The following is a 13705-nucleotide window of genomic DNA, read 5'->3' on the forward strand; positions in this document are numbered from 1 at the left end:
CGTATCGCGTTAGGATGCATGCACTCGACTCATACTATGAGTCTCGAAGTGCTGGCGGGCATGTTGCCACTATCCGTCCGTTTTTCAGAGTTATCTCTGAGGCTCCTCACCCGTTGCGAAGTAATGAACCCACTGGTGATTGCAAATTTTGAGAAGCTTCTGGAGCTAAATCCTCAAACATGTTTTATGACTTTGTACTACCTATATTTAACACAGGATGTCAGCCCTTCAAGAAATATTCCCAATCGTGTACTCTTCTCCGATTTCGGCAATTCAGTGAATTTTGATTTATCTATGACGCAGGAAATCCGCGGAATTCCAGAGCATCATCGTCCTATGATTGCTCCGTCATTATACGCTGCAAAGTTTGGCCATGTTGATTCTGCAAGAACGTTTTTCACAGATGGATCTCTAATAGAGGAGTCCGCTGGTTTTGGTGTATTTAATGAATTTCATAGCGCCTCTCGAAAACTTGAAGCTCCTTGTTCTGTGTATGTGGCTGAACTGGCAGCAATTCACTACACTTTGGAAACTATTGCTTCACTTCTTCCAGACCACTACTTTATTTTTACGGATAGTCTCAGTTCTGTCGAGGCTATCCGTTCCATTAGGCCGGTAAAGCACTTCTCGTATTTTCTCTTGAAAATACGAGAACTGCTTAGTGCTTTATCCGTGCGCTCTTTCATCATCACCTTCGCGTGGGTCCCTTCGCATTGCTCAATTTTGGGCAATGAGAAGGCGGATTCACTTGCGAAGGTGGGCGCTATGGAAGGCGACATTTATGATCGACAAATCGCCTATAGTGAATTTTTCTCTATTTATCGTCAGCAGTCGCTCGTTAGCTGGCAACATCAATGGAGTGAAGGGAGCTTGGGACGATGGCTACATTCAATTATCCCTAAGGTGTTGAAGTTTGCATGGTTCAAAGGGTTGGACTTGGGTCGAGACTTCATACGCGTGATGTCTCGTCTCATGTCCAATCACTATTGTCTAAACGCTCACTTGTTCCGTGTGGGGTTGGGAGACAGCAATCTCTGTGAATGTGGACAAGGTTACCAGGACGCTGATCACATCCTTTGGTCTTGTGCGGAGTATCGTGGAGTCAGATCACATTTTTATGATTCCCTTCGGGCTCGAGGTAGACAAGCTAATGTTCCAGTTCGGGATATTTTGGCTAGACGCGATCTGGAGTTTATGAAACTCATATATGTTTACTTTAAGGATATTAACCTTAGATTGTAAGTTTGATTAACCTTGTGTTTAGTTTGTGTTTTGTACGTCTGGGTTTTTTTTTCAATGTTTGTTTTCAAGATGAATAGAAATAATTTCATGCTTTAGGATTAATTAAATAGTTGTATCGTAAACCACATTTCAAACCTCCTCCTTCCCTTTTCCCATCCAAAAAATTGTAAATCTCCACTAACCTCGAGACGACCGCGAGTACTCGGTCCAGTTCCTTTAACTTTAAATATAAGACAGTAATAATGTATAACGCAAAGGATAACTCGGCTCTGTAAAGTTTATTCGATTGAGCCTGTACAAATAAAGTAATTATAAAAAAAAATAATAATTCGTTATGGTCATGCGAATGGAAAAGTTACCCGTAGTTTAGGTTAACTGTGCATTCTGTGATTCTCACTTCAGCCAGGAGAATTTAAGTTTAAAATAAAATCGCCTACTGGTCTACCAGGTTTTGTGTGTTGTTTGATGTCAATAATTAAATTGTAAGTCTGATCAACCTCAGGGTAATATTACAATTATTTAGAACTAATAAAATTGTTAAGAAATATTCTGGTACTTAACTACTACGAACGAATAGTAAGGACTAAACGACTATTAGAAAAAAAATCCACCCCATCAAAGTTGTCTTTGCTTCTCATAGTTAAAAAAGGTTTAAAAGCAATTCTATAAATATATTCTGCTGTATTGTACCAACAATTTAACTCAATTTTTGAAATGGATATTTAAACATTTTGGACACACTGTTTCAAAACCTTTTTTAACTTTTCGATAATTTTAGCAATGCTGATAAGTTATTTGCTTTATATAATTTATTTAAATATGGAATTTATAAACATTCTGGTACTATGAATAAATTCCAGATGATCATACTAACCGATTTTTACGGGAGATTGGCACATCACTTTGATTTCAATAGCATTATGCTAAAAACAGGATTTTTTGGAGCATTCCAGATTTTTCCAGATTTTATATTTTAACTGGTCCAGATTTATCTGAAAATGACCTGGCAACGCTGCTCGCAGAACACTAGAGTGCTTGGTTGAAAACCCACCGTGATAACATTATTGTGCAAGGCTTCCATTGTGTGTTACATTCGCGTTAACATTGTGTCCGCTAAAAGTTATTTTTAATTCGTTTGACTGTAGTTTTTAATCGTTTTTTCAACGTTGACGTATTATCTGGACCTGCTTTCATCGCTAAATTGTGGAGTTGATTTGTGAATTTGCTGTTTTGGACGATTCCGAAGGATTTAATTTTCAACCACATTCCTGTATTCGGGCTAACGCTATCATTTGTTGCTGTTCACTGAGTTTTGTTTTGTTCGCTGTAAGGATGGAGAAAAAACAATGCGGGAATGCCAGTTGGAAATCAACGAAATCGAGCCGTTGCGCTGCGGCTTTTGTGAGGTTTACTTCCACATCAGCATGCAATGTTGTGGTTTCAACCTCAGTCGTGCGAGCAAAGACCTATTCTCGCAAGGCAAGGCTGTATTCGTTTGTTCAAATTTCCGGGATAAAATGAATGGCAGAAGTGTGAAACAATATTTTACTGATGAGCTCGCACACGACACGACTCCGTCACCTGATGGCTTACCGGCTCAGGTTCAACAACTGTTCAACTTGGTGGAATCGCTGAGTGATAAAGTTGACAAGTGCATTTCCATGGATATTCCTGCTGAGCGACCATCGAATCGATCAAGGAAGGGAAATGCCTGGCCCAGACTTGGTGTTAAACGTCGTCGTGGTAATGAAGGTGGACCGATTGGCACTTCTTCTGTGCGTGGGACCAATGCAATTGATCTCAGTGACTTGTCTGTACCGTGTCTAACACCACCGATCTCCCCTCCAAAGTTCTGGCTCTACCTGTTCGGATTACACCCGTTAATAACTGCTGAGGACATTCAAAAAATTACTTCTCGCTGCTTGGATCTAACAACACCTGCTGACGACGTGCGTCTCGTTCCCAAGGAAGTGGATAAGACGAAGCTGACTTTCATTTCCTTCAAAGTTGGCTTGGATCCATCGCTGAAAGAACTAGCTCTCGACGCTTCTACGTGGCCTGATGGGATATTATTCCGTGAATTCACCGACTACTCAAAAAACCAGTCTGGATCCAACGGCAATCCACTGACAAATACTTAAAGCTCTATCATGTGGACGGTGGAAACCCTAGGGTTAGCACCATTATCAATAATCATTCTTTGCGACATTCTGTGGGGTTTCCACCAGAGGTGAGTATCTGTACCATTCACCAAATACTCCCGCGCCAAATATTTCCATGTTGCAGAACACGACCCGTGACGCTAGTCGTTTATGGGTTTATTACCAAAACGTACGTGGACTGCGCACCAAGATCGACGACTTTTACTGCAACGTCCTGGAGTGCAATTTTGACGTCATCATTTTAATCGAGACGGGGCTTAACGAGGCTATCAATTCGACGCAGCTTTTCGGAAGCAACTACAATGTGTACCGATGTGACCGAAGCCATATAAACAGCAGCAAATCTCGTTTTGGAGGGGTTCTAATTGCCGTACCTCATCGTTTCATCAGTAGCAGTGTCGTTGCAACGAGCGGAGAAACGATAGAACAAGTGTGTGTATCGACGAGGATTGGATCCAAGCGACTATTGCAGTGTGTAATTTACGTTCCTCCAGACAAGAGCAAGGATCTCAGCGTTTTGAATAAGCATATTGAATCGATCCAAGAGCTTTGTAACAGTGGCTCTGACAGCGATTGCTTGCTGGGATGCGGTGACTACAATAAACCTGGGATATCCTGGAGTTGGGCTGATGGCGAGATTCGACCTGTGAACTCTGTTCCTTTACCAGTTGCTAGCTCATTCTTGATTGATGGCATGGATTTCCACAACCTGCATCAGAGAAATCTCGAGTGCAACCACTTAGGACGCATCCTGGATTTGTTCTTTTGCCATACGGACTTTCCTGTGGAAATCTCGAGATCTGTTTCACCACTCTTGCCAGTTGATCTTCATCATCCGCCACTAGTCGTCTGCTTACCATCTCTAGTTGATGACGGTGCACTGCTGCTGAATGCGAGTGATGAGCTTGCGTTAGACTATAGCAAGATTGATTTCGATGTTCTAATGGACTTCCTTTCCGTCACTGACTGGGATCTTCTTTTCGATGGACTGAATGCTGATGAAATGGCTGAAACGTTGTGTGCTGTGCTAAATAATTGGATGGATACAAACGTACCGATTCGTCGGCCTGCTGTTTCTCCTGCGTGGAGCACCGCTTTGCTACGAAAACTAAAACGAAAAAGAAATGCTTCGCAACGTAGACTTCGGCGATACCGTTCCCTGGCAAATAAGCGTAGTTTTCACTTGGCGTGTAACGAGTACCGTAATCTTTTACGAGTGCAAACTAATTTAAGGCGAAACCCCAAGAGCTTTTGGAGCTATTTAAATTCGAAGAGGAAAAATTCAACAATGCCTGCAAGCGTTTTTTTCAATGACGTTGAATCGTCGATAGGCGGGGAGAAATGTGAGCTTTTTGCTGCTCATTTTACGTCGGTTTTTGCCGCAGAATCCATCACCTCGACTGAACTTGTCTCGGCTGTTTCGGATGTGCCTTCAAACCTTGTTGACATAAACACTTTTGAAATAACGCTCGTTATGGTAACTAATGCCGCCAAGAAAATGAAATGTACCTTCTCGCCTGGATCAGATGGCATTCCTTCTGCAGTGTATTGTCGTACCATTGGAGCGCTTGTTGAACCGCTTTGCAGAATCTTCAACAAATCTTTTGTAGAGTCGAAATTTCCTGCAGTCTGGAAAGAGTCATTTATGGTTCCGGTACACAAGAAAGGAGATAAACGTGACGTTAAAAACTACAGAGGAATCACCAACCTTTCAGCTGCCTCAAAACTGTTTGAGATAATTGTGAGTGGTTTCATTCTTGAGCACACCGAATGCTATATCTCTAGTGACCAACATGGCTTCATGCCTGGACGATCGGTTACCACAAATCTTCTAGACTTTACCACGACATGTTTTGAGCAACTGGAAAATGGGGCACAAATAGACGTCATCTACACTGATCTAAAAGCAGCGTTTGATACGATCAACCATAACATTATGTTGGCAAAGCTATCCAAACTCGGTGCGTCGGACCGTTTGACTTCGTGGTTGTGCTCCTACTTGACTGACAGGTCTCTGCGAGTGAAACTCGATTCCAGTACTTCCTCGTATTTCACGAACTCGTCAGGTGTACCACAGGGTAGAAATCTTGGCCCGTTGCTGTTTGTGTTGTACATCAACGACCCACTTCTTCTACTTGGAGATGGCTGTAAGCTTGCGTATGCCGATCACCTAAAGCTGTACTTCGTGGTGCGGACTGCTGAGGATTGCATTCGTCTTCAATCGGTATTGGATCTGTTCGTTGATTGGTGTCGTCGGAATAAGCTTACCCTCAGCATTCCTAAATGTATGGTAATGTCGTATTACCGCATTAGGCAGCCGATTGTTTTTGACTATGCCATCAACGGTGTGGTTCCGACCAGTTTAGCGATCTTGGTGTTCTACTGGACCACCGCTCGCTCTGATCACAAAGGCGAATCGCCAGCTAGGTTTTGTGTCGAAAATATCGAAGGACTTCATTGACCCACACTGCCTGAAAGCTCTCTATTGCTCACTTGTGCGACCAATCCTGGAAAATGCCTCCTTGGTCTGGTTTCCTCATCAGTTGACTTGGAGCTTGAGGATCGAAAGTGTTCAGCGCAAGTTTATCAGGATAGCATTACGTAATCTACCATGGCGTGATCCGTAAAATCTCCCGCCGTATTCTGATCGCTGCAATCTGCTGAGCTTGGATACTCTGGAATGCCGACGGAAAAATCAGCAAGCAGTTTTTGTTGCCAAGCTATTGAATGGTGAGGTCGACTGCTCGAGGCTTCTCTCGCTGTTGGATATCCGAGTACCACCGAGAACATTACGAAGTGGTACCCTTCTCCAACCGCGGTACCATCGAACGGCGTTCGGTTACAACGAACCACTAACAACTATGATGCGTACGTTTACGGCTGTCGAAGAATTATTCGAATTTGGGGAATCTTCATCTCGCTTTTTGGCACGGATTAGAAACACTTGAATTGTTTTAGCTTTAAGGTTGTTTCATGTAGACAATAGTCCGATGAATAAAATTAAATAATAATAATAATAATAATAATAATAATAATAAAGCGCTGGGTAGAACTCAGTAACCCGTTCTTCGGGGGAAAGCTGTAGCCTGAAAAGCGACAACAAGATGACAAACAAAAACAGGGTAATACAAAACAACAACAATGCAAGCAACAACAAAAACGGAACGAGAATGATGCCAAGTAGATGGCTTCAGAAAAACAGAAGGGAAATGAGTTACGGACAGTGGGCAGAATGGTACTGTTGTTGGACACAAATTGTAGCGCTTCACTCATGCACCCTAGAAGCACAAACGAAGTGACAGACGGAACGGCTCGAAAACTTTGGTGACTAACCTGCTATTGCAATTTTTCAGTGTACCACATGGCAACACCACTACTACTGGATTGTACTACATGGCAACACTACTACTGGATTGAACTAGCATTTTCACCAAATGTACTAGAATGTTTTGGTTCTCTTTCACTCTACTCAAAACTGAAATACATAAAAAAAAAATGACAAAATGATACGCTCTTTGCACACTGTCAATGAATCATTGTACACAAAATCAACTTTGTGCAAAACAAAAACAAAAATAATATCCCATCTGGTGGATGATGGCACAAACTTCCAAGAAAATTCTATTACAGTGAACCAGATTATTTTAATGCATTTCTTCGCCAGTTAGTCGTCTGTCACTTCGTTTGTGCTAGAAGTTTGGTGACTTCTGCAAAGTTGTTTAGTTGGATATGGACTCTCTTTTGATTTATATCGTTAAGTTACACGCCGTTCAGATGGTGCTTGGATAGTCAGGTGTAATGAGTGATTTTGGAATGAATTTTACAGAAATCTGCCTACACATGCACTTCATCGTGAAAGTCTGAGAGCCAGCACGTTTATTCTCCCGTGGTCGTACCCACTCTTTCATGTGAATGATTGAGCATACATTTTGTATTGAAAATTTCATGTTGTGTGAGCGCAGGCAAGCGGTGTGAGTTGCCTGTTTGTGAGTGACTGAATGTTTTTGTTGGCTCTTTCATTGCCTTTACCGATAGGTACAAACAGTCTGCATAGAGCAATTATCTGAATAGTTCAGTACTTTTAACACTCTCACTAAGCAGTCAATAATGTTACGGTCTTCCTAACCAACAAATATTCGGCAAAGTTATTTCAACTTTTTTATAACTCTTTCCAAGGGACAAAAGTTCGAAGGAACAAAAGGTCGAATGGACAAAAGGTCGAAGGGAGAAATTAATTTTTTGAAATATGTGATGCCCTTTTTGATTTAAGAATAAATGTTGTTGACAATAAAGCAATGCTTTATATCACAATAACAAAGAAAATAAACATAGATTTTCCGTGGAAAAAAGGATTTTTCCAGTAAACATAAATTCAAAACTGATTATTTCTGGAGTAAAAATGAATTAAGGGAGTAAAAATGAATTAATATGTAAAAGGAACAAGGTTGAAAGATCTGTGCGTTTAATTGATTGATATTTGAATGAATAAGCACTTAAAATAATCAATTGTTCATTATTCAGAGCGAAAAGTTGAAAATTCATGTTTAAAAACTGAAAAATGTAGTGAAATCTGCAGGCTGACAAAATTAGGGAAAAAAGCTAACAAAATCAGGAAATGACAAAATCGGGCGTTGAAAAATTTGAGGTATTCACATAACACATTAAATTGCATCTGTTAAACTGGAAAATTAACTAATATGTAAAAGCTTAAAACTATTTTATTTTTCTATTAAAAATTACTACTTCAAGGCTAACGAGATATTTTTGGCATTTCTACTAAATTATACGGAAGTTCCTATTTTTTTTTATTTAACTTTTCCTCTCTCGAAAGATCGTCCAAACTGACCGAATCTCTGAATTTTACTTTTACAATTTCAATAATCATACTTCCTCATTTGAGTCGATTCACATTGTTCAGCAGCCTTTTCCCTTTTCGCTTTCATCGTTCCCTGATTATTGTAATTTATTGTTATTACCCTTGCACACAACTCCGAAGCCATCCCCGCTGACTACGTGCTCACTGCTCCGCCTAGGTACTTGACCACCGAATGGTGCGTTGATTTTCGCGAAATCACCACCAGAAACAACGAGATGATGATAGCGAATTATTGCTCATTTTATTATTATCTTTTCACTCGGCTTTCCTGCTACAATTGGTAGGTTGGCCGTCGTCGTCGTCATCGAATCGGTCCAACATAAAATTTTGCCCGAACGAGTTCCGTTTTAAGGGATCCCTGGATGGTGAGACCGATCTCACTGGCAGATCGTGCGGACCGTAGTTTATTCGGTGGTTTTACGATCGTTTTATGAGTACAAATCAGCCGGAAAATTTACGATTTGTTTGACTTGCAGCCGGGCGAGCACCATCTTGACCTACTATCAAAGTTATAAAGGACAGTCAGGATCCATCATCGGACGTGGAGCGAAAATTACGACCTTTGCTGCCAGTTTCCCACAATATGTTTTGTGTTTGTATGAAGTTCGGAGCGCCAAAACATATGTTCCTACCGTCCACCGCACCGCACCACCGCTAAGCGGGCTGTCGGGGGACCGTTTTGTGTCTTGTTCATCTAGATACTGATATCAGATTTAGATCAAATCTGATCGCACCTCTCTCGGTCTCTCGCGAGCTGGGGCTATTCTTAGCGCGCACGCGGAGTGTTGAAAGGCAAACAAAACGGGAGAATCCTTCGCTCGTCGTCGATGTCAGTCCCGAGAAAGAGGTAGAAAAGTGTCAACAATTAATTTGGAAGCTCCACGCACACGGGAACGGCCAGGCGTGAGCGTGGAGCGGAAATTCGATCATGTCCAGCGATAGCACTGGCCCGAGATATCAATAAATATTAACTCATTCACTCTGCGGCTCACACAGATTAAGCTGCTCATCTCGCAGAGGTTCCCATGTGTATCGAATTAGAAGGGGCTCGCTGGTTCACCAACAACGGTGATGGTTTTAATTAATTCAAATTTCGGACGGTTCCCAAAACTGGGAAATTATGCCCAGACCTCGCCGAGGTTGAGGGAGTCTGTGTATGGGAGCTGTCGGAGATCAGATTACACGCGTGAGGCAGCGGTGGAAAAGAGGAAGTTGGATGCGGGAGGCAACCGACGGACGATGAGCCGGTTATTCTAAAAGTGTGAACGATTTCTCGGAATGAATAGTTATCCATAACTGCGCGACGGATTGTCTCTCGGTGAACTCGTGACGTGAATGAGTGATGGAGTTGACGACGATGAGGCTTCATGGAGCGAGAAATGGAGGGATGGTGGGGGGAGTGGAGTTATTCGAAACAATGTTACATTTTTTTACCCCATTTTCGGTTCAGCAACGACAAGCGGAGGGGATAAATTCATCATTTCCTACCTTTATTCATGCACATGAATGTATGAACGTTGTCAATGCTGCCGTATTTTTCCGCTTTGCTGATGCTGGGAGAGCACCCAGCATCAGATTTACGATCGAATAAACCAGAACAAAAATACAGATTAAAAATAAATACACGAGTGTGTCAGCGCAAATAATACGATAACGCGTACCGTCGTCAAAAGGATTCGCTCAGATGGAAGTGATTTGTTTGTATTTGCCAGGGATTTATATGCCGATGATGGTGCCACTGCGTTCCACAAAATAGGAGTTCAGTCAGTCTTATTTGTTGTAAATTGTTAGGTTGTTTGGAATTCTATGAATGCTTTTGTTTAAAAACACACTGATTAACTAATTTCCCCGTTTCTTATCTTCCACAGCATCCCGCATGGCAACGACGCACGTGGCGCCACAAGTCTGCCGACCCCACTTCCACGGCCCGCTGTCCTGGCTCAGTGATCCTGCGAAACCGATGGCATCAGGAGCAAGTGCCTGGGGCAGCCCATTTGCCTGTCCACAGGATCCACAGGACAAATTAAGTCAAGCTATAGGACTTGCCGGCCAAGGTACCAGTCAAGCTGTTGGTGGTAGCGCCAGCAGCAGTAGCCAACACCTATTCTCGTTCCCGCCAACGCCACCCAAGGACTCCACGCCGGACTCGGTGCAGACGGCCCCGGCCGAGTACCAAGCCACGATCAATGCCTTCATGCATCAGGCTCAGGTCACTTCGAACAGTATCGCTCAACATGCAGCAGCCGCCGCTGCACACGACAGCTGTATGCTGGACGTAAAGCCTTGCCTAACGGGGAGTTCGCTTGGGTTGAGCGGTGGTAGCAGTGGTAGCGGTGGCGGGATAGGAGGTGGGGGAGGAGGAGGAGGCGGTGGAGGTGGTGGTGGAAATGGATCCGCCGGAAGTGGTAGCAGTGGACAGAACCAACAGCCAAAGCAACGGGAAGGTACGGCCCTGAACATCGCTACCAGCAGTAGTAGCGGTGGTAACCAAAATCATAGTGCGCTGTTTGATACGGGATCGTACGGCGCCGGTGGATACGCCGACACTGTGGGCAACGGTGGCGGCTACGGCAGCTACCATCACCAGCAAAGTGGTTCGTTTCAACCCAACTCACGACCTACGGTTATGAATAGTAGCCATATGAAGTCGCAGCGGACGAAAGCGCGCACCAGTGCCGGTAAGATATGGACACGGTGTGGGGTTTATGTGTTAGTTTCTTATCGGGAAGAGATTTCTGTTGATTATTTATCCCATTATGATTTGTGTCGATCTTTGTGTTCACCAAGCAACGCTTATGTTTGTGCTTAGATTGTCGTGGAGTAAGCCACTCAAGGGTCTCGAAAGGCCTGCACCGCTGTCGCTGTCACAGTCTGTACGTAAATCGTCATTGCAAACACTTTGTACATACCGAAGCACTTGTTGTTACCTCATACGATTTAAGCGGATGGTGAAAACCTGGATTCCATGACTCTTAATACAGTTCTACTAGGAAGTGTCGTTTAGATATGGAATTATGTATCTTTAATAAATTTTAGTTCGCTAAATCTACGGCTTTTCAAATGTTATGCGAGTATTTCAAACATGTTTTTCAGCTCCTAAGCTACCACTTTTAGCTACTTCACAGCCAAACAATCATCAACAATCAAAAGCCACGTATGAAAAGGACATACAAACTTTTTGTAAACAAACCATTTCAAACCATTACTGTAGGCCCTTTCGTCGCCAGCCGCGGTTCGCCCACGCAAACCAACAGTATTACCGGGAAAGGGAAAGTTTCCCCTACCGGGTGATGTTGATGGTTTGTGTGGGTGTCATATGAGCGCCATTTTCGCATGTTGTTCTTGAAATGCTTTTACAAACTTACCATTGAACGTCTGTTTTACATTGCATGTCCATTTGGGTACTTCATTTTGGAAAGAGTGTTAAATTTGTAACAGGCCACCCTCCAGTTCGATTCAGGATCACAACTTATGAACCTGTCCAAAAAATGGTACAGATTTATGAAGGTTAAGAGTTTGCGCAAATGGTTTGACATTTGCATGGGAATTACTTTGGAAGAATATTAAAAATCACTCGTATCGCCTTGACTTTGGTTCTACTGGTTCAAATGTTGGAAAAATACAATATGTTGTTGCTATGACAATGACTTAAAACAACAACAGGTTGTCAAGTGAAGCTTCAATTTTATCACGGTGTGGAGGCGAACCAGCCCCAGGCTGAAAGCCTCCCTAATAAAGATAAATTAAATTAATTAATTTATCACGGTAATTATATTTAAAACCCATCAAGTTTAGATGTAAAGGCACTGTAATTCTATATGCAAAATGCACGATTCAAATACAGTCAGAAATCCTTATTGCCGGGGTAACGGGGGCGTGAATAAGGAACCGCGAATAAAGATACCCAAGCTTATGGGATTTTCACTAATAGGGGCTGTGGTGGATTATTTCATTCGTTTCAATATATAGAGCTATACTGTCTTGGACAAAATTGTTGTACTGAGAAAGACCAACAAGCCTGTGACATTTAATTAAGCTTTAATTGGGAACTGCGCCGCTAGAGGCGCTTCACTTTTATGTTACTTATGACGGGCGTTATAATGTATGGATCTTAGGTCCAACAAAGAATATTTCGTGATCCTGGTCATATAAAAAGTTACTGTTTTCAGCAAAGTTGTTCAACTGACCAAGTCCTTTCGGATGGTGGCCATATTAGTTCAGAACTCTCTCACGACGCAGCACACGAGCTTCCTATATAAGCTGTATCTCAAAATCCTGGCCATATAGAAGGCTACTGTCTTCAGCAAAGTTGTTCAGGCAACCAAGTCCTTTCGGATGGTAGGCATAATAGTTCAGAACTCTCTCTCTACGCAGCGTCGATTTTGTTTTCCGTCGATTTTGTTTTCCGTCGATTTTGTTTTCCGTGCTGAGCACCATTGCACAGTGGTCCAGAATGCAGATTTAGGTGGAATGATATGTTTTGAGCCTGAAATTGAAACTTTAGACTAAAAATCTCTTCTACAAAGTTGTTCCTTATAGTTAGACCCTCATTTTTATGACAATGAATTCTAGAGTGGTTCTTATTATCATTAAAATCAAAAATCTAACTTTTTTGTTTGAATAAATAAAGGTATACATTCTTGAACAAAGTTATAGCTGAGCTAATTTCAAGCAACTTTGTTGGAATTAACTTTTTTGTATCTCTTAAATTGGCCGATTTAGAGCTATTTTCTTGAATTGAGTTAGGGTGGCGCTAAAAAAGCAGTTATTTTGCTCTAGTTTTCTTATTTCAAATTTCTCAGCAAAGGTAACTTGAAATGACTTTTAGACCTTTAAAAGGCGCAAATTTTTGCTCCAGAAAGATTGTCAATACCTTTCGCCGATCAAGAGTTATTGACGTTTTTGTACTAAAAATATGCATTTTTCAAATGGTAATATCTCTGGTTGGGGCGAACAGAAAAAAAAATTATACGGCATTTGAATGGGCGTATATTATTCTGAATAATATGAAAAAATGGAGGTATGTTATTTTTTAAACTCGTATAAAATCAGTTCAAATTTATTCATTTTTTTTACTATATTTGGGTATATCTTTTTTTTTAAGAGATACAGACAACAAATTTCCCTACAAAACATTCGTGTTAAAGAGTTTTAAAAGTGTTTAGAGGATGACTTTCATGATACATTTTAAATAAAAATGTTAGTACTAAAAAACTATTATTTCCAGGAAATCCCTAAGTCAACTCCTAAAAATTACTCTAAAATGAGAACGTTAAGAGATAGAAAAAAAAAAATTCGACAAAGTTGCTTTCAATCATTTTAACTACAACTTTTTCAAACAACACATGTTTTTATTTTGTAAAACAAAAAAGTAAGTTTTAAAAATTCCCTTATTTGAGGACCACCCTGACGTTTGCAAACACCA

General features: G+C 41.6%; 1 protein-coding gene across 1 annotated transcript in view; it reads left to right on the plus strand.

Annotated features, from left to right (window-relative positions):
• Positions 1–13705, plus strand: part of LOC135717613 (transcription factor GATA-3-like) — a 645192-nt gene that overhangs the window by 347878 nt on the left and 283609 nt on the right. The window contains exon 3 of the mRNA XM_065239738.1: positions 10149–10958. Within this exon, the coding sequence (XP_065095810.1) occupies positions 10149–10958 (810 nt within the window). The remainder of the gene's footprint in view (positions 1–10148; positions 10959–13705) is intronic.

The sequence above is a fragment of the Ochlerotatus camptorhynchus genome, unplaced genomic scaffold, assembly GCF_037179485.1.
Source record: "Ochlerotatus camptorhynchus isolate MF236.1 unplaced genomic scaffold, CSIRO-AGI_Acam_v1.1 ptg000062l, whole genome shotgun sequence".
NCBI classification, from domain to species: Eukaryota; Metazoa; Arthropoda; class Insecta; order Diptera; family Culicidae; genus Ochlerotatus; species Ochlerotatus camptorhynchus.